This window comes from Struthio camelus, chromosome 1 (assembly GCF_040807025.1).
Source record: "Struthio camelus isolate bStrCam1 chromosome 1, bStrCam1.hap1, whole genome shotgun sequence".
In the NCBI taxonomy this organism is placed as follows: domain Eukaryota; kingdom Metazoa; phylum Chordata; class Aves; order Struthioniformes; family Struthionidae; genus Struthio; species Struthio camelus.
The window spans coordinates 96584579-96607865 of record NC_090942.1 but is presented as its reverse complement, the minus strand read 5'-3'; the positions used below and the strand labels follow the sequence as shown (position 1 = coordinate 96607865).

General features: G+C 42.0%; 2 protein-coding genes across 9 annotated transcripts in view; one reads left to right on the top strand and one right to left on the bottom strand.

Moving 5' to 3' along the window:
• The window catches only part of CLDND1 (claudin domain containing 1), a 30471-nt gene extending 8354 nt beyond the window's left edge, over positions 1 to 22117 (top strand). Inside the window, exons 2-7 of one of the 8 annotated variants that reach the window (XM_068959275.1) lie at positions 11792 to 11903; positions 14240 to 14422; positions 18624 to 18925; positions 20161 to 20268; positions 20617 to 20754; positions 20853 to 22117. In XM_068959275.1, coding sequence (XP_068815376.1) covers positions 18637 to 18925; positions 20161 to 20268; positions 20617 to 20754; positions 20853 to 21073 — 756 coding nt within the window. In that variant the 5' untranslated portion in view covers positions 11792 to 11903; positions 14240 to 14422; positions 18624 to 18636 and the 3' untranslated portion in view covers positions 21074 to 22117. Of the gene's footprint in view, positions 1 to 11791; positions 11904 to 13276; positions 13441 to 13505; positions 14036 to 14239; positions 14423 to 18623; positions 18926 to 20160; positions 20269 to 20616; positions 20755 to 20852 lie in introns of those variants that run through there. The other 7 variants (XM_068959256.1, XM_068959315.1, XM_068959281.1 and 4 more) reach the window with 7 other exon arrangements.
• On the bottom strand, positions 3553 to 6383 carry GPR15 (G protein-coupled receptor 15). Its single transcript, XM_009675189.2, has one exon. It carries the CDS (start codon positions 6279 to 6281, stop codon positions 5196 to 5198), a length of 1086 nt encoding a protein of 361 aa, XP_009673484.2. The 5' UTR covers positions 6282 to 6383; the 3' UTR covers positions 3553 to 5195.
• Positions 22118 to 23287: the final 1170 nt, after the last annotated feature.

Genomic DNA, 23287 nt, shown 5'->3' with positions numbered 1-23287 from the left:
GAGATCTTAATACTTCTAAGTCAGTGGGAGTTTTCTCCTTAGCTCTCAAGAGCCAAACTTTGCTGCGGGACTTGTGGAGGGTCAATAGAGACCAGTTACTACACCACTTTTCTTACTTGTTTGAGTGCAGTAAGTTGGCCCTGCTGCTTTTAGATCTGAAGATATTTCCCATTCACTGTTTGCGTTATTTGACTTTCTACCCAGTCCCCTGGAATTGAATTACTACTCAGCTGCTGTGTAGCTGTTGATGTTACAGCAGCTGGCACTGAAATGAAATCCTTGCCCGTATAAACAAGCATCTGATTTGGGTACAATTTTTATTTGTGTCGAGATGAAACAGTTTTTCTTGGAAAAATACTGATTCGTTGAAGTCAAAATGGAGTTGGGGATGCATCTGACAAGGTCGTGATTTTTATCAAGAAGCAGAGGCACTTGAACTTTGATGGCGCATCTCAGGAAAGTGCACTAATCTCTAGAATGTTTGTTGTTGTTGTTTTCATGAAAAACTTCAAAACGTCTTGATTTCATTCCCAGGCAGACCAAAAGCATCTCTGAAATCACAAAAGCTTTGTGGGATGGGCAGATAAATGTTCCCGCCCAGATATGCTGACAGGTTTTCTAGTATAGCTTTGTTAATTTTCGTGACAATGAAAGGAGAAATTTGATTTTAAAAATCTTATTTCTTAGCTGGAATCATAAATGGTTTATTTTAAAATCATGAAAAAAAGCAGTCCAAATTACTTACCAAGATTTGTGGCAGGTGTCGTAGCAGAATTGCACCATTTCTGTTTCACAGAGCAAACCAGTCTGCAGTCATTAAGCTCTTTTAACACAGATAAAATAGTCATCCTGTTGCTTTACTCAGTCTGCCAGGTTAAGTATTTGAAATCATGGTAATTTTGGTGTTGTGCTAGGCTGGATTGAATAATGATTATTAACAAGGAATAGTCAAAATTCCAGAAGTAAGTTTGTGCAAGCACAGCTTGCCTTTTATTTGGAAACAATAATTGAAAACAGTATTTACATTAAGTCATGAAAACATCAAATAGATTTGCATTTTGCAAGAGTAGAATAAGCATCTTCACAGGGTACAGTCTTCTGTACCTTCTTTTTTTACAGCCTAACTGAATCTAAAGACTTTAGTTTCATCGAATTAGTTGCTGCTTTTGTATTTTTTTTTCCTCGCAAGTGAAACATTTCTTGTGACGCTTCTGTGTGATCCTCTTCAAGCCTTGTGATATTCAGAAAGTTCATTTGTTTTTTTCAGAGGCTAATACTGAAGCTTCAGGTAATGGGTGGAGATCTTCGTAGATTTTCTAGGTTGCTGAATAGGTTCCAATTTAATCTGATGTTTTGGAGTATTTAAAAAAAAAAAAAAAAAAAAAGAAGACACCCTAACTAAAAATAGTTGAAGTTATTTTAGACTGATTTTATTCCAAAGCGATTGCTATGGTTTATGTGAAGATTGAGGCAGAGGGAAATAATGGATGAGTCTGACTTGCTAACAAAACTTTAAAATAAGATGTATACTACTTTCTACAGTATAAATCATAGGCTATCTGGTATGCAAGTCTCAGACTTGTATCTTTTTTTTGGTTAAAAAAATAAGTTACTTGTTATGTACTGGTAAAAGTAGAGGGAAGATAAGAGATTAAGAAGAAATTATTGAGACGCTAGGCTCCTTGAGTTTTTGACGGTAACTACGAATAAGATGAACATTCGAACTGACACTCTTAGGATTTTCAAACCCTGGAAGGTTTGAAAATGCAGTTGGAAATGTTCTTTATGCATCTGTGAACCTGAAAAAGGAATTTGGTGTGGAGAAAAATCTCTTGTGTAGAGGGGAAAAAAAGAAAATTGTTTAAAAGCAATAATGGGGAAGAAAATATCCATGCAAAAAAGTTAATACATCTCTTTGTGCCATTCCTTTTGTGACCCACGCATGTATCCCAGTATCTCACGGCATGCTGGAGAGCCTTTAGTGTCACGCACAATTGCTGAAAGACGCTTTTGCCTCCATTAACACCTATAGTGCCAGCTCTCCACCTGGCTGATACAAGCTCAAATGAGGACCCACTCTGTTAGACTTTGGGTACAGCAGAGAAGGGGCTGAGGTGTCGGATGAGAGGTTCCTTGTCATGGTGTATAGGTTTGCATTGCCCTTTGAGGTGTATCTTGATTTCTCTACTTCAGTTAAGCAACACTACAGCAAGGTTCCAGGAAAAAATGCAAATACCAGCATTTATTCATAACATCCAAATTACTCAACACTATTACAGATGTCTATTAAATACAGAATTGCAAAAAGAAAAGAAAAGCTGTAGTGAACATACTTAGGCTCCAGTTACATCAGAGACGTATCTCTTCCAGCGTTCAGTTTACCTCCCTCCTTCCTCCCACTTCTGACCAGACAGTAGTCAGGACTTCAGGCTTTCCCTATGCCTCTCTCTGTTTTTGGTGAAGTATGCTATCTGGTATAGCTATCTTCTCTTTGAAACCTTGCAGCAGGTCTAGATGTGTGGCTGTTTACCCTGAGACCGCTCTAGAATAAAAGTTGCTTACTTTCCACAGCTGTGTAAAGTGTCTCATTGCTATCTAGGAATAATGTCAATGTATTTAATTGCCTAGAAAACAGCCCTTAGCTTTAGTGAAATGTAAAAGTATTTCTCCTTTCTGGTGGCTGCTTGGCACTCTTCAGAAGGAAATGTCTGTCACTGAACCTAATGTTCCATATTGATCCGTACATTAGAGCATGCTTGATGCAAACATCTAAACAGGCTAAAATGGTATGTAATGCCCATGCTGGCTTTTGGATGAAATCAAACACAGTGGTATCCAACCACATAGGGATGATAGCAGAAATGTAGGGTATCAGATTCCGAGTTTCTTCTTAGACATTCTTTTAGACATACTTGTAGATCATTGAGCCTTTTAAAGTGGTCTAGGAACTATTGCTGCAGATCATCTTTTGCTTATGAAAGACTTCTATCTGAATTCTTCTGGACAGCTACACTATTGATTTGTGTGCCAGCTTATTTCCTCCATAGCAAAGTTGGGAGAAGGGAACATGGAACCAAACTTATAAAATCTAACTTTAAACACTGCTGTCCGGTAAAATGACAAGGGATTTGCTATGTAAAAGGCTGCGTGGAAGTTATCAGCTTGTTGCGTGTGTGTGTGTGTGTGCGCGTGCGTGCACGCGCCTGCACATGCATTTGTTTTTTGTGCTGCTGTTTTTGTTTTTTTAAGAAACCCCAGGATGTATGTTTGCTGACTCTCTTTTCATTGGCAGAGTTGACTTTGCTTTATCTTACAGGGTTATAAGTATCATGAAAGATCTTTTACTTATATGGAAACAAATCTTGAATTGCAATATGTTGTTTTATCACTTACTGATAACATGACTCCTGCTGCTAAAGTCAACACCATTGTGGGTTTCATGATAGCCAGTTCAAAATCAACAAAAGCTAAGTGCAAAAAAGGAAAGAGATTGAAATCTTTAAAAAAAAAAAAAAAAAATCAGGAAATAGGAAGGTTTCCAAAAATCTTTTAACTCATTCACATTACACATCCTGGATGTTTTAATATTGATTTATTATATTTATAACAAGCAGTAATGTGTTAAGCTAAGCATTTAACAATAGAGACAACAGAATATGGGACATGTTGCAACACAACAAAGGTATCAGTGCTGCTGGAAGTTTAACTCTTACTTTAACTGTGCACTTTAAAACACTGTACCTTGGTTTCTTTGTTTTAAGCAAACATTTCTATCACTGGGATTTAGAAGGATGTGAAAGATTTTTTTTTTAAATGCACATAGTCAGCTTTATAGCAGTCCAGTAACAGTTTTCAGATGAGCTTCTTAACTCGTTGTTCCGTATGTATTCAGCTTGTGAATCTCCTATGTCCTACAGCTGTTCAAAATGGGGAGCTTTCTCTGTTTCCTCGTTCCATTAGCTGTCAGACATGACACCAGTTAGGCAAGCAGTATTTTTTCCACAGCAGATGAAAAGCAAGACCTCTGCATTTCCCAAAGACTGCTGGATAGGGATGAGCCTCCATGGAAGATTAGAGGGAGCGCTTTGTAAATTCCACAAAACTTTTAAAGACTTGTTCAACTCCATAAATGAACTAATATGGTGGTCTTTTTGAATTCCTTTTCTGTGAGTGTTCCTGCACCTAAGATCTCTCAGCATGACTATTCACAGAGAATCATTCAAATGTTTGTGAAATGTAAGCTAATTTTGCTTTTCTGGCACGCTTGCACTCGATTTCTGACTCCAACTGGAGAAAGTAGCCCTGCTGTATGCATCTTTATTTAGCTGCAACCAGTTTACATAAAGCAGACCTGGACTTTGAATGGCACACAATGTCACACCATCAACCCAAGCAGTCAGAAATTGTATCAGAACCCCTAAAACATGTCAGTAAAAGCATGAGTGATTTTTTTGGTGTTTTATGTTTTGTTTTGTTTTTGTTAGAAGAAGTTTAAACATAGGCTTTCTTTTGCTTGTCTGCTGTTTTCTCTGCCTTCAGGTTATCTTTTTTCTGAAAACACAAAGGCTAGAAACTTATTTTGATTGTTATAGTTAAAACTGAGATTTAATCTCATAATCAAATAGCTGAGACTTCAAGAAAAATGCACAAGACAAATTATGAGAACTAGTAACACACAAATTCATAAAAATGTTGAATTTTTAAATTCAGAAAACCTCCAATAAACGTAACTGATCCGATTGTTTTGAGGGCATTGTGTTATTTTTGTGGGTAACTAAAAAGAAGAAACATGTCTCGTGTTGTGTTTTTCTTGCTCTGGGCTGAATGAAAACCTGTGCATTTCAAGTCAAAGCTTGCCTCAGAGAGGCTTTGACTGTGAATCAGATGGGTTTTTCTTTAGTTTGTAGTCAGTTTTACTGGGGTTCCATTGTAAGCATTTGTGGATGTTTCTCGGAGTGAGGGTTTCAGATTTACACTGTGCAATAACGCAGTGATCTTTGTGAACCATAGTTCTGTGGTTAATGTTTACTATTCCATATGAGACATCTGTATTTAAAGTGAAGCAGTGTTCCTCCGACCTGAAGTGCTGAGTGTATGTCACCTGCCCCTCTGCTCGTTTCTTTTTTTCCCCTTTTCTTACTTTATTCTTTTCCTGCCGGCTCTTGCGTGAGAAATTCCGCAGCCTTGACTCCCAGTCAGAGGGACACAGAACGCTTCCTCTTCCTGGCAGCGTACTCCCCCGCGACAAAATTGGATATGGAATGGCTCAGGCGCGTGTCCAAAGTATCAGAATTGTTACCACTACTGCTAATTTTCACCCATGGGCACAGGCACCTGAGCATGGCTCTGCGGATGTAGTTGTCAAAGCAGTAGTAAATGAAAGGATTGGCACAGCTATTGGCAAAGGCAAAAGGGCTGCTCACCTTCATGCCCAGCTGGGCAACTGTGTCAGGAAAACACTCAGGCGGCTTCAGGAGGCCCAAAACGATGGCCGTAAGCTTGAAGAGATTGAAGGGGACCCAGGAGATAACAAAAGCAGCCACTACAATGAAGACGATCTTGATGGACTTCCTCAGTTTCTTATCATGTTTTCCAGACTTTTGATAATGCACACACAGTTTCCTGGTGATGGAGCAGTAAAAGGTTAAGATACTCAACAATGGGAAGAAGAAGGCCAGGATTAAAATCATCAGTGACGCAATCTGCTTCGTCTCTGTCATGGCTTTGTCTGTGCAGTATGTCTTTCCATAGTGCTCCTTTAGTTCTCTGGACAATAGGGTTGGCATCCCCAAGCAGCATGATAATAACCAGACACAGATGCAGAGCCCACTGGAGTAGGATCGTGTTCTGACCCTCCTAGCTGTAGAGGGGTACATGATAGCAAGGTACCGATCTGCACTCATACAGGTGAGGAGGAGGATGCTGCAGTGCATGTTGACTGAGATAATATAGGAACTAGCTTTACAGAGGAAAGAGCCTACCCTCCAGCTCCCATCTGACGCCTCCTTGTCCACCCAGAATGGCAGCGTGATGAGGAAGATGAAGTCAGAGGCAGCAAGGTTGATGATAAAGACATCAATCAGCCTCTGGATTCGTCGCTTGAAGACCAAAGCTACTATTAAGATGGAGTTGCCGACGATGCCCACCAGGAACACCGCAGTATACAGAACAGGAAGGAAAGTAGACATATGTTGCAGATGGTCATACTGGCAGGTATCCTCGTAGTAGTACTCATAGTTGAAAGTGACTGCAGTCACGGGCGAAAGGGGAGTGAGTTCCATTTCTGGTCAAGCTGTCCTCATCCCTGCTCTGATGAAGGCTCTAATCTCTCCCCACCCTTCCCTTCAAGGTCTTCTTTAAAAACATGTTAGCTAGTGAGGTGCGGGGAAGGAGGAGAAAAGTGGTTTTGGGGGTGTAACATATATACTCGTAGCCAATCGCATAGGAAACAGATAAGCGGCGAGAGTCTCTGATTAGTCGAAACCCTGACTTCAGAATAAGCAGCTGCTTTTTCAAATCAGATTTAGTTCCACTGATTTTTGTCTTCATTTCATATTTGACCCTGTAAGCAAACCAGGTTTAGGTTTTGGGTTTATTTTGGGGAGAGGGAAGGTAGTTTTCAAGATTATGAACTTTTTTTAGGGTAGGATATTACTGCTGTAAAGGTTTGAGATTGTATGAGCTCAGAAGTCAGAGAATGGTGAATTCAGGTGCCATGTTCTTTATCTTTGCTCAACATTTTTGTGTAAATTGCTATAAGGGGCAAGTTCAGCTTTTCTGAGGCTTGGAGGTTTTTACTCAAGCTTTCTGTGTTCATTTATGACTGCTGTTTTCTGTTGAGAGTAATTCTCTCATACCAACACGTTTAGGGAAGAACATTTAAAACTATCTTCTCCGTTCTGCCCTTTACTTAGTTCTTCTCTATCAATTCCAGGCTCTCCACAGTTCTGCCAGTGCCCCTCTCCTGCTTTTCAGCCCAGAGTTCCTCATGCCCAGCTTTACTAATGTGTTTGAAACTTAGAGGACAGCTTACCAGTGTGTCGTGTTTCCTTTGCAGTTTGAAACCTAACTTCCTAAGCTAACGGGCTTCCTATCGGCCACGCTGCTGGTCTCCAGAGTGGGGGTTTGTTCCTTCTCCTTCGGGCCGCACAGCCCAGATGGCTCTAAGCCGCTGTTACGTACCATTCTCACTTAATCTTAAGAGCTTCGATTTCCTTCATCTCTTATTAGCAGTACCCCTCACTGTTCCAGCTGTGACTTAGCCTTCAGACAGCCCCTTCAGCGTTGCGTAAATCAAATGAAAAATCTGTATTTTTAAACTACTGAATTTATTGCAGCTTTGCCAGCGCATGCTAATTTGAAACGACTTCTACTACCGGTCTTCATCATCCTTCCTCTCTTCTGCAGATATGAATTTATCTTTTCCTTCCCCTCCCTCTCATCTACATGTTTACAGATCAGACATGTCTTCAGGATTCTCAAAGCTTGGAGCAAATTGCTTATTGATGCGTTATCTAGCCCCAAACAGATAGATCACATCCATGCACGTCTCTACAGGCAAAGAGCAACTCCAAAATGCATGCACAGCAAATTAATCCCATCCATTGCACTGTGGAGTCACTCTGCTTATGCCTATGCCTAGGTTATCTGCTCCTCTGTGCTTGGTAGACTTCTAGGCACCTGGAAGAACAGCCAGCTACTAGGGAACTGGTGGCTGCTGGATCAAGGGACTTTTACAAAAGTGCTCTCACTGATGTAGATTTGCTGATGTCTAATAGGAAATGAGTTTTGTATTATGGCCTTCCTTCCTGTAGAGCATTACTGGTCTCTAGCTGACTGTTTTTCATGAAATTTTTAAGTCTATAATTATCGCAGTGTTATCCGCCTATCAAAAATATCTTTGAAAAAGATCAAGGTGCATAAAAACATACTGCTTTAGAATTACCCATTTGCGTTCCACAGATGTATATGTGAACCTATAAGGCAGCACAGGCTAGAAATCATCTTCTAGCCATCTTTGCTGAGCATCTAAAGATTATGGTTACGCCTGTTTTTCAACTAAGAAAGAGTTGTATAAAAATGTCCAACTATCTAACAGTTTAAAGAAATGGTTTTCAAGTGCTAAGGCGAGTTTGGTGTCATCTTTGCTTATTTTTACTTCAGGGAATGTGTTTCAAGTTTTTTCTTCCCACTTGGAAACGGTATCATGGGGACGTTCTCTTTCCATCAGTACTAGATTAGAAGATGAGATGAACCCTACAATCTGCAGTCTAAACGTTCGAGCTCTCTTGCAAACGTGGGCGTACGTGTTACTCTGTCTTAGACTCTAACATCTTATATGCAGTCACAAGCTTTATACATCAGGCACAAACTTCTCTCCCTCTGTCTCAGTCCGTAGATATTCCTTCTCAAAATTCACTCCCTCCCTCTCCCCATCATAGTATCGACAAAAAGTGATTTAGTAACTTTTTCAAAAAAAGCTTGATGGACCTATAGAGATAAGCACATGCCCACTTATTGCTGCGTTTGCAGTTCCTCACTTTATTTCCTCCCTATAGTTTTAATATCCTTGCTTACCAAAATAAAAAATTGGATAGTCAGCCTTTTCCAGCAGGGATCAGTTCTGTTTGTTCTCCTCAGTATGCTCTGTGTTTCCTGAGTGCTCTAAAGAAGAGTTGTGGATGTTCCTGTGAGTTGCCTTGTTAGAGATGTGACACTTCCTCATTTGGACAAGTTACAATACAGAAGATGTGCAAAGCTGTTATGAAGCATTGTCACAAGTAATGAAATGGTCTGTTAGTGAAGTGGCAGCAGACATTTTCGCTGATGGTCTGAATGCCTTGGGGTTTTTTAATGTGCTCTTGATTCACTCAGGGCTTACCTTAATGTAGAGTCTGATTGTTCCAGAGTACAGTTCCCTAAACTAGAGCCAGGTTCTCAAAAATACTCATTACACAGAAATTCCCCTTATGACACTTCTGTACAGATATTCCAGAAAACTCAGACCATGATGTGCTAAGATCCCAGAAATGTTGTAAGATGTTTTGTCACCAGGAGGACACCCTCCATCCTCTCTTTGCCCTCTCCTAGATTTCTACAGCGCTTTCTTCCTCCCAGCCCTTGCTAGAGAGCTGTAGACCCTTTCCCTGGACAAAATTATCTGCTGAAGCAACAGCCTCTGGTTTGGCTTTGATGTATTTTCTTTCATTTTGGGTACTCAACTTGCCTAACCCTTGCCACAGCTTTGCTGAGGCAATCTGAAAAATGCAGCCAGTAGGAGCCGAGTAGTTCTGAATCTGACTGTGACCCTAAAGCTTTTCGTAAACACACACTCGTAACAGGTATTGCGCTGTGTGTTCAACCAGTTCTGCTTTAGAACTGCATGTGTTTCTCGGATGGTCCTGTTTTCTAAAGTGCACTTCTGAAGTGCGTTACTTCAATATTTGTACCATTCCTTAAGGCTTCCTGATAGGAAATACTAAGAAGTTGTACCCAAGGCAACTGTTAGGTATCACAGATATAAATTAAAATATAATCGTGCTTTCCAAAAGCCTCAGCTGCTTTTCAGATAGCGGCAGGGGAAAACATTTCACATCATTCCTTCCAGTTCTGTAAAGCTCTAATTATATGACAAAATAAGTAAAAGATCTGCTCAGGAAGCAGGCAGGTTGTTTGTTTAATGTTAAGTCCCCCCACTCCCCCAATGGACACACAAGTTTTTGCAATTGAAGAATTCTGGTAGCAAGTTAAGGGTTTTTTTTCTAATTTTTTGATGTTCTCCCTGTTACTGTTGGGTTAAATGTGGTTTTATTCCAATATGTACATGTGCTTTTATGTAAGCACAGGCAGTTATATAAAATAAAGTATGTATCTGTGAGTTGATGATGATAAATGCTGAGAAGGGACAGAGGTTCATTTGGCTGCAAAAGAAAGTGTAGTAGTTTCTAAATGATTGTGCTTCAAAAAGTTTTTGTAAGGAAAAGAGATTTGCAGACCTAATAAAGAGAAATTGAATTGGCTGAAACTCTGCCCTGCTGTGTTACAGCTGTGGTGAAAGCAAGCTCAGAGGCAGCCAGATGAACGCTAACCAACAGAAGTTTCATCCTGGAGTAAAGACTGTAACAAATTCAAGTAAGATTTTGGGCACTGAGACAGAACATAGTGATAGGTTGGAGTAGTTTCATACCTGGAGGATGAGTGAGTGTCATCAAAGTGAATCTGTGCTATTCATCGTGTTGATTGTCACGGATTTTGAAAAAGCACTTCCAGAAGGTCTTCTCTCCATAAAAATTGCAGCTAACGGGTAGGACGTTCTTTGTCTAGCGTGTTCTGTGCCACAGGTATAAAAATACAGAAGGCAGAAATAAAACCAGGTGGACTGTATAAAAGGTTTGAAGAGAATCCGTGGGATTTTCTGCTGGATTCTGACTATGAAATGCTCATAGATTGTGCCTAAAACCCAACAACTAAAATTGCCCTTTTTTATTATTACAGAGAGAATATTTGTGGGGAGAGGTGATATCTTTTAGTAAATTACCTGGTATCATTGGAAGAAGAGGGCAGACTTTCGAGTACCTTTTGAGGTCAGAAGCAGTAATTCAAGAAGTGAATGTGATACTTGAAGAAGGCTGCTTCATTTCTCCTCCTCTATCAACTTAGTTTGATAGTGCCTCATCCTACAACCTTTGTTTTACTTATTTCCTTAGAGTGTCTAAGCTAAAACAACACAAATTTTATATGAAGATTTTCTTTTAAAAATATTGGTTTTTTGCAAAACTGTTGCTAAACTCTATCAGTGCCTGAGAACTTCCATTAGCAATGTGAGCTAATCTCACACATGATCCAGATCCGCTGTCTAAGAAACTTCAGTTCTGCAAAACGCAGGAATAATTGTAAGGTATAGTCATCAGTATTATTCAGTTTATGCTTTCATGTACTAACTACTTCAATTTCTAAAACAAACTTTTACTTTGAAAAATTGAAATAATCCTGTTTGTAGCTAAAGTGATCAGCCAGGTGTTCTGTTGAAACAAATTGAGAGAAGGTGAGAACAGAAGAGAAAGTGAAAAAAGAATTATTCTATTCACACATTTGTTTATAACATTTTAATTGGGTTACCTTAATTATGCGCAGGGACTTTTTCCAGAAAGAGAAAAATTCTAGATGAAATCTATTGAGAGTATTTTAAATACATAAAATGAAAGTGCGTCTGTTTTCCCCTGTGACTATTTTTGAGCATTTATATACATCATATTGATCTGGGCAGATTATGAATAAGAAGAGGCCACTATCGTCTAATTCAATAATCTAAGTAGCAATGACTGTAAAATTTTCCAAAATTGATTCTCACTTCCATTACATTAGAACTTTTAGAGGAAAGTCTTACAGACTTGCCAGTAGTAGATAATTTAATAAATGGTTCCAGTTCTCATTGTCCTTACGGTTTAAAATATAGCTTGTTTTTTTTTTCCTTTTAGTGTTTTCTAACTTCAGCTCCAGATAGTTTTGCGAGGTATACTGAAGAAACCATCACTCAGTTTTTGCTCCCTTTTGTCATTACTTACGATATATGGTCCTGTAACTCCTTAGCTCTCCCTTCCATAAACAAAATAGACTGACCTGTGATATTTCCCTGAAAATCATTTTCTCATTGTTCAGTGATTTTCATGTCCCTTTTCAGATTTCTCTCCACTTTATCAGCATGTCAAAACTAGACACCACAGTTTAGCAGCAAGTGGCAATTCAAGAAGTGATATAACTTCTTTCCTCCTTGATTTCTCTGTTTATACAGCTGAGGTTCCAGGAGCGCTTGGTGGTCACAGCACCATATTCGCAGCTGGTTATCCACCACGATTCGTTTGTCCTTTGCATTCTGTGCTTCCCAGGATAAAGTCCTCCATCATGTAAGTGTAGCCTCCACTTATTGCTCCTAAAGGAATGACCTCGTAAATGACCGTATTGAAAAGCATGTTTATTTGCCCCCACCTTCCAAATGATCAGGTCACCCTGTACCAGTGCCCTGTCCATTTAATTATTTACCCTTCCCTCAGGCCTTGTGTCATCTGTGGAGTTTATCAGTGATGATGCTATGCCTTCTTCCAGGCCATCGATAAAAATGTTTAATATTTTGATGTTTGATATTTTAAGAGTCCAGCATAAATCCCAGTCAGAATATTTCCTTGCTTGCAGTTACATGTTGAGATTTTAGTTAGCCAGCTTCCGTAAGGTGTGGCACAGTGGGAGGGTGCTCTAATTCAAAATAGCGTGTTGCACTAAGTCAGAGACGTTGCAGAAGACTGTTTTTATCGCTGCTGTCACCTTTGCCATCCCAACTTGTTATCTCATTGAAAAAAAGCTTCCTGGCTGCACTGGAAGATGAGTTGGATGGGATCACTCCCCAGAAGTGCTCAGAGACATGATAAACTAGGATGCGATTCTGTTTTCAGAATATTTGTTTGTTTGTTTGGAGGCTGGTAAAATCAAAACTGGGTATGGTGGTCTCTGAGCAGGAGCGTTGTTAACTGCTTTTAAGAGTCCTCATTTAATCTGCGTGGGTAGGTGTACCAGGGAAGGGAGAAATGTCCAGTGTCGGGCATGGGGTTCAGTGTTGCCAACTTTGCAATTTTGTAGAAAATCTTTTTCTGTTTGGTGTTTTCCCAAGTCATTCAGTGAGGCTATCACGTCACCATTTTTCCAAGTAATTGAACAAAAACGAAAGAAATTCGGAGCCTTCATGGCTGCAGAGAGAAACTGAATAACTGAAATTGCAGAAACAAGAAGGCAGCTGTTTGAGTTCATAAGAGTTGTGTACGTTCGTTTAAAATCTTGCGGCTTTTAAATTGGTTACAGGATGTTGGGATCAGGACTCCTAAGTGCCAGAGTCTGCCGGTCCCTAAACCTTGCAGTTCTGCAGCTTTGGCATGACTCAGTATGAAGTTGCAAGGTTTCCAGAGGCGTGCAGAGCGCCGGCCTGGCCGCGGCAGGCGGCGTGTGGCGAGCGGCAGGGCCCAGCTTTGGGGCCGGAAAGGGGTGCCCAGTCCGACAGGGCCACAGCGCTGAGCGCCTCTGCGGCGGTGGGGACGCGCGCAGCGCACACTGAGGGTCCCAGCGAGCGTCTAAACGGGGGGATCGGCCCGTACCGCCGGGAGGCGCCTCTGGGGCGCCGGGAGACTACAGCTCCCAGCGAGCTTCGCGGCGGCGTATTGAGGGTGGAGGGGGCGGGCAGAGAACCGCACCTGCCGCGGCGCCGCGCGGCTGACCGTGCCAGCGTTGTGCCGGAAGCGGGGAAAGAACTACAGCCCCCAGGGTGCCTCGCGGCGGGGAGGGGCGAGCCGCTGCCCTGGCCCCGGGCTCTGCGGGGGTGTGGGGCGGAAGCGGGGCCGGGCAGGGGGGGCGGCGGCGATGGGAGGTGGGTGCCGCGCGGCACGCGCGGGGCCGGCTGTGGGCGGGGGCGCCGGGAACCGTTGGGGGCGCGTGGCTGAGGGAGGGGGGCCGGAGGGGCGGGCGGCGCGGGGCGGCCCCGTGAGGGGAGCGTGTGGCGGGGCCGGTGTGGCGATGCTGTCCTCGGGTTTGGTGGCCGCCGGCGAGCCGCCCCCCGCCGCCGGGGCCCGGCCGCGGTTCGTCGCGCGTGTCCCGCCGGGGCGGTGGCTCGGCGCAGGACCCCCGCAGCGCCGTCCCGCACGGCCCCGCGGCGGCGGGGCGGTTGCTGCCCCTCTCCGGGCTCTGCCTTGTGTCCCGGCTGCCCGCGGAACCGCTGCGGGGTCGGGCCCCGAGCAAGGCGGTCCGGCTCGCCTCTGCTTGTGCTTCGTGGAGTTGGGTCCCGTCGGCCCGGCCGGTGTCTTGCTCTAGTAGCTGGGGAGGAGGGGGTTGCGCTGTTGTCTCGAGCATGTCAGCACGGCTTAGGCAGCTGTGGCTCGCGTGTGTGCTGCTGGTCCAGGGCAAATGGCAGAACTAAACCCGAGCAGCTAACCTGTTGTGGGACTCTGCTCTCGTCGAGATCCATTCATAGGGTCGCTTGCCCAGTCTACCGGCAACGGTAGCTTCTTCACACGTTCTGAATTGATGTTAGTGGTGCCGGCACTGCGGGATTGGTGTTGGCATTGTCCGGAGAGCTCTTGTAGTCATCATTTGTTGTTGTCTTTTCTTTTAATTTCTAATAAGCAACGTTGAGAGGTTTCTTTAAAGTAATTTCAAAGTTAAATGGTGATTTTTAATTGTTTGATTTGTTTTCTGTTCCTAGATCACCTTTTATGAACTGATGGTGTTGAAGAGGAAACTGAATGAATGGAACAGTTAGGGCAGATAGGAAGCTTGCCCTTCATGCTCTTGGTTTACTATAGGACACAAATAATAATCTATTTCTGAAGTGACCTGGAATCATTGGAGCTGTGTGTGCTGAGGAACAGCTTCTTCCTCTTTGAAGGTAAGAAGTGTTTGATGGCGTTATCCACTAATCCTCCTTTCTCTGAGAGTATTAAAAGTACGATCTTCTTTGGTAGTGTTCTCTCCGCATGTTTACATCTTCTTGTGGGCTTCTTGCACTCTCTGCTCTGCCAGGGAGCGGTCAGATTTGCAAACATGTTTCTGAGAACATGCCAACACTCATTACACTGGGTTTGTAGTCCAACTCTTTTGTGATGTAATGTAAAATGAGTTTCTTAAACGTGGTGGCCTGCTATTGACTGAATGGAGTCATCATTGTAGTAGAATAAAGAGTATGCACATTTTTACATATTTAACCTTTCTGCTAAGGTACAGTAACTTCTTAAAATGCTTTCCAAATGTCTGATTTTTACCCATTTTCTGGTCTTACTATTGTGTGTTTGCCAGAGTGCTTGCTTTTGTGCTGCTATAGCTGTTTGTTATTTTTTCAACTCTGCTGCCTTACCCTCTTTTCCCCTTCTATGAAATACATGCATCTCTTCCTTTCTTTGAATATTGCTGGTAGTTTGGCCTTTGCCTCCTTTTTTATGAGCTGACACGTTGCAGTTTTTTGTTCTGAGCATAAGCTTCCTCATCCTTTCTAGGTGCATCGCCTTCTTTTGTTTTGAAGCTTATAATTAGTGAACATCAACATGTCTCACTTCTTTCAAAAACAAGTACAGTTACAATATTCTGTGAAGCACTGCTGCTTGAATGCCTGGATACTATTGCCTTGCATTGCTTTATGTTCACTGTACATCTTAATTTCAGCCATTATTTGTCTGAAACAACTCATATTGTTAGAACCAAGTGTGCTGGGTACTGTCTTATGAACCTTTTGTAAAATGATTAAGGTCCTTACTGACATCCTGTAAAGGCAGAAGGAATTTCTATTTAATATCAATCTTTATGGAAAGTGGCAGTAGTTATAAAGACACAGTAGTTATGTTATTTTTTGTAATTAATCTTACTTTAAAGCATGTCCTACTTATTTTTGTGCATAACTAATACTATGAAACCTTTTGCAAAGTGTGGCATAATCTTCTACGTTTGTAGTATCTTTCTTCACGGTCTTTCTCTGGTAACTATTTTTTACTCGCTCTGCATGGTAGTCCCAATGAGTTTTTGCTTGGGGCTGGAAGCATGATTATCTCTTTAATACAGCAAAGGTCATCTTGTTTAAGTGTGTGCGTGCGCAACTGCTGTAAATGAAGATGCACTGGATATACACTGTAAGTGGGCAGGGTAGTCAAGTCTACTGCAGTGTCTGTGGCAGGAAAAACTTCCAGTTCAAAATTTGCCTAAAGTGTTTGTAGAGTTCTTCATCTCTTTTGTAAGTAGCTGAGATGTTAGGCAGAAGCACTGAGCAGATCTGCATTACAAGGGATTGGATGTGTGCTCTTGCCCTGACCGCTCTTGTCCATACTGAAAATTGCGATGTGTTCTTCCCTAAACAAGTGCAGTACAAGCCACTTTCTAGCGTTTGGGAGTTGCATCCACCTCAGCTGCTCTCTGCTTATCTCCAGAGCTGTGCAATACAATGATTGAATATCATTGGATGGCCATGTCTTTTTTGCCCTGTGGGTACTGTACACTGATTGCTGCTTTAACTTCATGTTTGATGTTTAACCCTTCATTTTGCCTGTGAACTGCTCTCAGTTGCCAGCTGACATTGATTCTGCTAAGCCCACAGTGTTTTTCCATGCATAGCAAGCTGGCTAGAAGTGCATGGCTGCATTTTAATGACAGTCTGGAAAAAATATTCCCAGCACCAATGTTTTGGACCTGGCAGCAGGGATATTGTACCTGGAAGTACAGTTTTTTCAGCCAGTTGTGTTCTTTCAGTATATTAAGTACCAAGTTGATACGACTTTGTCATTGCAGGCGTATATATCAAAAGACAATGGCTGCAAACAAAGGGCCCATTGATGTCCCAGTTGCATTCTTCTAGCACAAGCTACTACTCTGAGGATGGAGCTTGTAGCTTCTTGTGATTCCTCCTTCCAGAGAGAGCCCTTTCTAAAAAGAGGAGTTTATTGCAGAGGGTGGTTCTTGCAGTGAATATGACTGCAATATAGTGGCAAATCCAGACCAGCCTGTTCACGAGCCTGTTCTGCTGCATGTCCTGAGAGAGAATTTCTAGGGGACCTGTTCAGCTGTGCGCTCAGCTGGGCAGGAGCAGGGCAACACACCTTTTGGCCCTGTAGATGCTGCTTGCCCCCTGTTTGCTTTATGAAAAGTTCGTGAAGGGGAAGGGATCCCTCAGTGAACTCAATTAGGAAAAACTGAGGTTTCAGCTTTTATTCAGCAACTTGCTCTTTCCCTGTTCTGCACGTTTGCTGCCCTGTGTACCTTGGGCTGCATGTTAGGGTGTCAAGGGAGAATATAAATACACATCCAAGGATTAAACGCTGCCTGGTATTTACTTTTTACTAAGTACGGACTTACTTGGTTTTATGTCTTCTAGGTATAGTTAAATAAGCCCAGGTACGCTGTTTTTTCCCTCTTAATTTGTTGTCCTAGCTTATAAAAATTCAGTTTTTGGATTATTTTTTGACTAGGGTTGTATTCAAACTTCACTGTACTTTAAGTGGGTGGTGCTTGCCACTTCATCACAAATTAGTTCTACCCTTGCACGTTTTGAAGGAAGATGTTACAGAGAGTATTGCCTCATTCAACATCCCTCCTTGAATATGGAAATGAGGCACAGGGGATGATGTGACTGGACATCATCTCTTATCCCCATCCCTGTTAGTCAGTTCAAGCCAAATAGAGGAGCAGATGGGAAGGAAAAGAAATGAGACGGTCATTGTTAGCAGCAAGTATTGGTGCCTTTGAAACTCCCCATTTTAATTTGCACCTTATTTCATAATTCAGAATTTCTTTTTGGTTAGGTCTGACTTGAGCGCTCATGTATTTTTTCCTTGCGAATGTTCTGTTTTTAGGTATTTGCTGTTTCCAGTTGCAGTCCATTCCGTTGCAAAGAAGCTAGACCAAAATATTTTGATAAAAATATGTGAGAGAAGCCAGGTAAAGCAAGCAATTGACAGGAGCTGATTAGATACAAATCTCAGCTTTAGCTGAGTTAACTTAAATTGATACTTTGTTTGGCAAATACATCAAGCCTGCTTGAACATAGTCCATAAATTTAATCCAGCACAGAAAACGTATGAGCACAATAGGCACTTGAAAGTTCTCTGACATCATTACACTGAGTTCTACTGTATTTCACTATCTGAGAAGCATTACTTGTATTATCAGTCAGTCGCTCATTAGAGTGACAGTATTGTCATAAGTGTAAGCATTCGTGGCATCTCTATTTTCACGTGTTTCCTTTGACCCTGAACTTGCGCTGTTTATGAGTATGGCCCTGCAAAGGTATGCATTAGTGACCCATGTTCTAGGGAGCCAGAGCAAGGTCCTCATGCCGATCCATGAACACCTTTCAGTTTTGGAAACTCTTGTTGTCTTATGCCTATGGGATATGGCACTCCCACTGCATTGTTCTAGTTCTCTAGTTCTCTGCATTGTTCTACCACTGCTGTATGCGTTGTGGCATTGCTGCAGCATTTGTTGTGATCTCCAGATCTGCTTGTGGTGCTTCCTTAATGTTCTTTCTGTAGTGCCTAGATACATTTCTCTGCTTCCCAGCAGGTATTCCAGCATCTCAGCGTGGCTGCCCTTTGTGAACAGTCAGAAAAAGCTTTTTCGACTCCCTTGTAGTTCTTACCTTTGCTATAAACACAAGCTGTGTAAATGGCAGGCTAAAACTAACTTCTTCCCTCAGTAATCTCTTAAGGAAAGATAAGTCTTCTGACTGGGCACTCCACATGGATTCTCTGTGGTTCCATGCCACCAGGATCACAAATGCCTGTGAGCTGTGCCATCTGCTTTGGGGGCAGAATCGCTGTTGCGCTGTCAGTTGCTGCCTCTTAGAGCAGCTAGCACGCTGTGGTGGCAGTGTGGGTCGGAGAAGGGCAGCTTCCTTGCCTTGAACTTGCAGATCTGCTTGATGCTAACTAGTGCTGTAGACTTACTCAATATTTCTTTGCTTCCAGTATGTTGGAAAAGGAAGATATGTGTATCTGGAGGGAGAACAGGGTTAGAGGAATTGTGTCAAAGAGTTTCGCACTGCTGGGATAACTTTGTGCTTTGTGTCAGAGGAGTTACTCATTTGATGCTCTTTCTCCCTTTCTTTGCAGCTGCGAGGGCACAATGATGGATAACCGTTTTGCTACAGCATTAGTAATTGCCTGTGTTCTCAGCCTAATCTCCACCATCTATATGGCAGCTTCCATCGGCACTGATTTTTGGTACGAGTATCACACCCTGTCTCCAGCTGAGAATGTTAGTGAAGCTGGCAAAAGCATCTGGGAAGAATTCGTCAGCGAAGAGGCAGATGAGAAGACCTATACAGATGCACTCTTCCGGTGCAATGGCACAGTTGGATTGTGGCGGAGGTGTATCACTGTACCCAAGAACTCTCACTGGTACAGCCCACCAGGTATCTCCAGAGCAATTAGCACTTTTCCTGCTTGCCTAGGATGGCACATGCTCACAAACACATCCATGCTACTTTGTTCTTCCAGAAGACCTATTTCTAGCTTCTGTGGTTTTTGAGTAAAGACAGTCTAGACTTGTAAAGAAGCAAAAGACAAAATGTTCTCTGGCTGTCAGTGTCACGGAATCTGGATTTGCACATTATACTTGATTTAAATTTAGTCTGCTGTGACTTGTTTTTATCTCCAATCTGCTTTCCCACTGGGGACACAGTTACTCTTGCTCTGCCAGTCACTGCCTTTTTAAAAGAGGTCGAGGGATCCAGTAATGGAAGAAAAATACTATTTTGTCAAAGGGATGTTTACACCTTTTAGCTAGTCATTCATTTTACTCGCAAGTCACAAATGTCTCCCATTGTGTCATTGCGACAATTTGTAGTCCTTTCACCATAATATTGGATTTCTTTACAAGGGTGTAGATGTAAAATGAAACGCTTTGTATTGTTTTTCATACTGACTGGGGATGGGGGCTAAAAGGAACTGTGATGAACACTTGTTTTAATCACTTCAGAATAAGTTTTGAACACATCAATATTATGTATATGTGTGTGAAGCCCTTCATTTTGACTCCTCTTTTGAAAAAAAAAAATTTACTTTCAAACACTTTTTCTGAAGAAAAAGCTTTACATGAAATACATTTTTGTTTTTGTTTTAAATGAAAACACCTTTTTGGGAGGAAACTTAAATCAGCTCTGTTCAGTAGCATTCTCAGTAAATGGGGAAGAATTGAATATAAAACAGTATGAGATACTTTTCTTTTTGTAAACGATCCTGTTCTCTCTGTATCGTTTTTTAGAAATGTGTTTAATAAGGTGTTTCATTCCATACATGGAGATAAGCACAGCTCCATTATGGGACTCTGAGTGCAAGGATGTGTAAGAAAATAGATGAGTATCATATGCTGCATTTTTTTCTCCAATCTGTCAAGTGTGGCACAGATCTCTGGATTATCCATGTGAGCTTGAAGAGTCTGCATGTTTGAATGCTGTGCCTCATTGTAATAAGTGTACAATACGTTTATTGTCTGATAAGGCATCCTACAAATCTGTTTTGAGTGTTTTTTTTTTCTCCAAAATTTAACTCAGAGGAGCTTCTCAACTGAAAAGGTTGAGAGAAGAGGGGTTGAATGAAGGGGGGGGGGGAACAACCTGATAGTAATTGTTGGATTTTTTTGTTCCAGAAAATGATATGACCACAAATTGCATCAGTTTTTCCCTCTCTGATCAGTTCATGGAAAAGTACATAGAACCTGGAAACCACAATAGTGGCACAGATCTGAATCGGACTTGTAAGTGTCTCTCACTTCTGGCAGGGATAAAAAAAAAAAAGTGTCTCCCAAATGCAGTGATTAATGAGGGAAACATCTGTATATTGCTCTGCACTTTTTTACAGTAGCGCTGGCAGTAGACTACAGTTTAAAAGGAAAAGTAGGTACTGTGGGGAAGGTTTTGCCCATGAGTGTAGTGGGAATTTGGGAGTTAACAGATGAAGTTCTTCCTACTTTAGAGGAGCCTTCGGTCCTTTCTGGCTAAGCCAACGGAGGTGTGTGTAGGAGGGAACATAAGAAAATGGGAAAAGGTCATTTTTCTAGCACATCTTGAACAAACCTGTGACTCTGTGTTTCTTTCACGTGCAGATCTCTGGAGGTTGCAGTTTCTCTTGCCCTTTGTTAGCCTTGGCCTCATGTGCTTTGGGGCTCTGATTGGGCTCTGTGCTTGTGCCTGTCGCAGCCTTTACCCTGCCATTGCCACTGGAGTCCTCCATTTCCTTGCAGGTAGGTCCCCTTCCACCCACCATGTGCCCTCCCTCCTCCAGAAGCCCCTGGTGTCATCTGTGAGTAAGTTCATTGCACTTTATTGCTTCCTCTTCCAGGGCTTTGTACACTGGGCCTCGTTGGCTGCTATGTAGCTGGGATTGAGCTGCTCCACAAGAAGCTGCCCCTGCCTGATGATGTGAGGGGTGAATTCGGCTGGTCCTTCTGCCTAGCTTGTGTCTCGGCACCTTTACAATTTATGGCAGCTGCTCTTTTCATCTGGGCAGCTCGCACCAACAGGAAAGAATTCACTCTTCTGAAAGCGTACCGTGTAGCATAAGTGCTACCACCTAAGTATTAGGTTTCCATGTTATAGCCTCTTCTTTCCCCACCCCTTACCACTTTTGTTTCTTCTTTTAGTGAGAATTTTACCTTGTTACTGCATGCTTCTTGCCAGTTGAGACAGTATAGCCTGCAGGCCCTGAAGAAAGAGACTTCTGGGCTAAATGAGCAAACTGTGCCAGGAGTCTGCAGAATTGAATAGTGTTTTTTTTTTTTTAACATTTTTTAATACTTTTTTTTGAACTTCATTTGGTTATTGAATATGCCTTTTTAGGCATTCATGCCCCTTCCTAATTTTATTATCCTGTCAGCCTGGAGGAAATAGAAGAGGCATTGTGAGGTGGAAGAGGCATAGGAGGAGAAAAGATGTAGGTAAGCAAGAATAGGAACTGCAGTGCACAATTAATAAATAATCTGGCATTGTCTGCTAAGTGACCTCACAGGCACCCCACAAAGAGCACACAAGAGGCATGAGTGAACATAGAAACCTCTGCAATGGAAACGCTGTAGCTACGTCAGTGCTGTAGCTTAGCTTTGAATCTCTTAGTCTCACTCCTTTGCCACTTTCTGTGGCTTCTGCCAAGACTGAAATAAGTAAAACAGCTGCTTGTGGCAGTGTGTGCACAGCACACATCCTGAACACAGATTCTGTGCTTGCTTTTGCCAAGCAGCAGGATAAATTGGCGTGGGTAGAGCTTTGTGCTAGAGCTGCACTGCTTCCAGGACGCAGGCTAGTTTGGTATCTGCAATGCCAGTGAGTGTGCTCTATGATCTTAACTTGTGGTGCTTTTGCTTGCTGTGAAATAAGGCTTTCCTCTCCCTTGTTTTGTTGGAAACAGCTCCTCACAACTTTTTATTTTTAATTTGGTTTAGTGTGAGTGTATATGTATATAAATTAACTTTTGTAAAGCTCACATATTTATCCTATGTAGCATACCACAGGGTTGTGTTTTTCTTTTTTAAAAAGATGCTGCTCTCTTCCCACTTTGCCCCAGACCTGTTGTTGAAATGAAATAAAAAGAGAGCAAAAGCTCAAAAATTGTATCAGTGTTGCATGAATTGGGAGGATTAGGGAATGGTCTGAAATGAATTTTACTCGAGGAAAGAAAAGCCAGTGTTTGTACAAATTTTACTTGGGGAAAGAAAAGCCAGTGTCTAGAAAATGTCTTTTTCTGTCTTCAGGGAAATGTGACCAGAAACAGGATGTTTGATCAGATTTGTTACTAAACCTTTCAACTCCTGCCAACTTTACATTTTCCCCTGATCATTGTTGGGAGTGGGGGGTACAAAGCTTCATAATTCCTAATTAGCTCACAACCTCTGCATGTGTCTCTTCTATACCACTGCAGGTCTGCCCAGACTGGGTAGCATGTCTTATTAAGAAAACAGTGTTGTAAAACTAAACTGTGTAGTTCTGAGCCCCTCGCTTCCTTGCTGCCTGTTTAATATAAGAAATATGTTTTGGAAGAAATGAATCTTGTCAAAGTGAATGACTGTGGTGGCAGGAATTCTGTGAGATGCTGTCGATGAGAGTGACACAGAAATAAGCATTTTATCTCGCTATTATCTTTTTTCTTTGAATAGCTGTTTCTATCCAGGCTTCATACTCTGGGTCAGCAAACAACCTTAGTCACTATTTCACTGAAGATGAGGAATCTCTGTTAGTATTGTTTCTTTAGACAAAGATAAATCTATTATTATCACCATTGGTATCTCTACAGAATGAACAAGCTAGACACCTCCATGATGCTAAGAAGCCAAGATCACCAAAAAAGCTGCACTATGCACTGTTCATTCAAGATAGCCTTCTTTGCCCTGATGTTTAGTAGATTTTTCACGTTTTCTCCTAAAAAGGCTTCCTTCCGTCTCTAAAATAGCCAATTCTAAGCCTGGGAGAGAGGAGATATGCTGCTTCTGTGCAGTGTCTGAGAATAATCAGAAATCCTTGCTGTGGTACGTCCTGAGTTAGTGCTTTTTCAGGCTTATTAGTTACCTTATCTTTGACTTACGTAGATAAGGCCCAGCTGCTCAGCTTGTCTCTCATTTGTCAGAAGTGCTATGACATGCAAGCCTTAGCTTGGGTCAAAAGGGATGGGAGCTGCACTTCTGCACTTCGAGAGAGAAGAGGAAATGCTACTGGGTTATTTTATCTAGTGTAGTTTTGGGGTTGTTTTTTAAGCAGCTGGCAGAATAATCATATCCTGTTATTGTA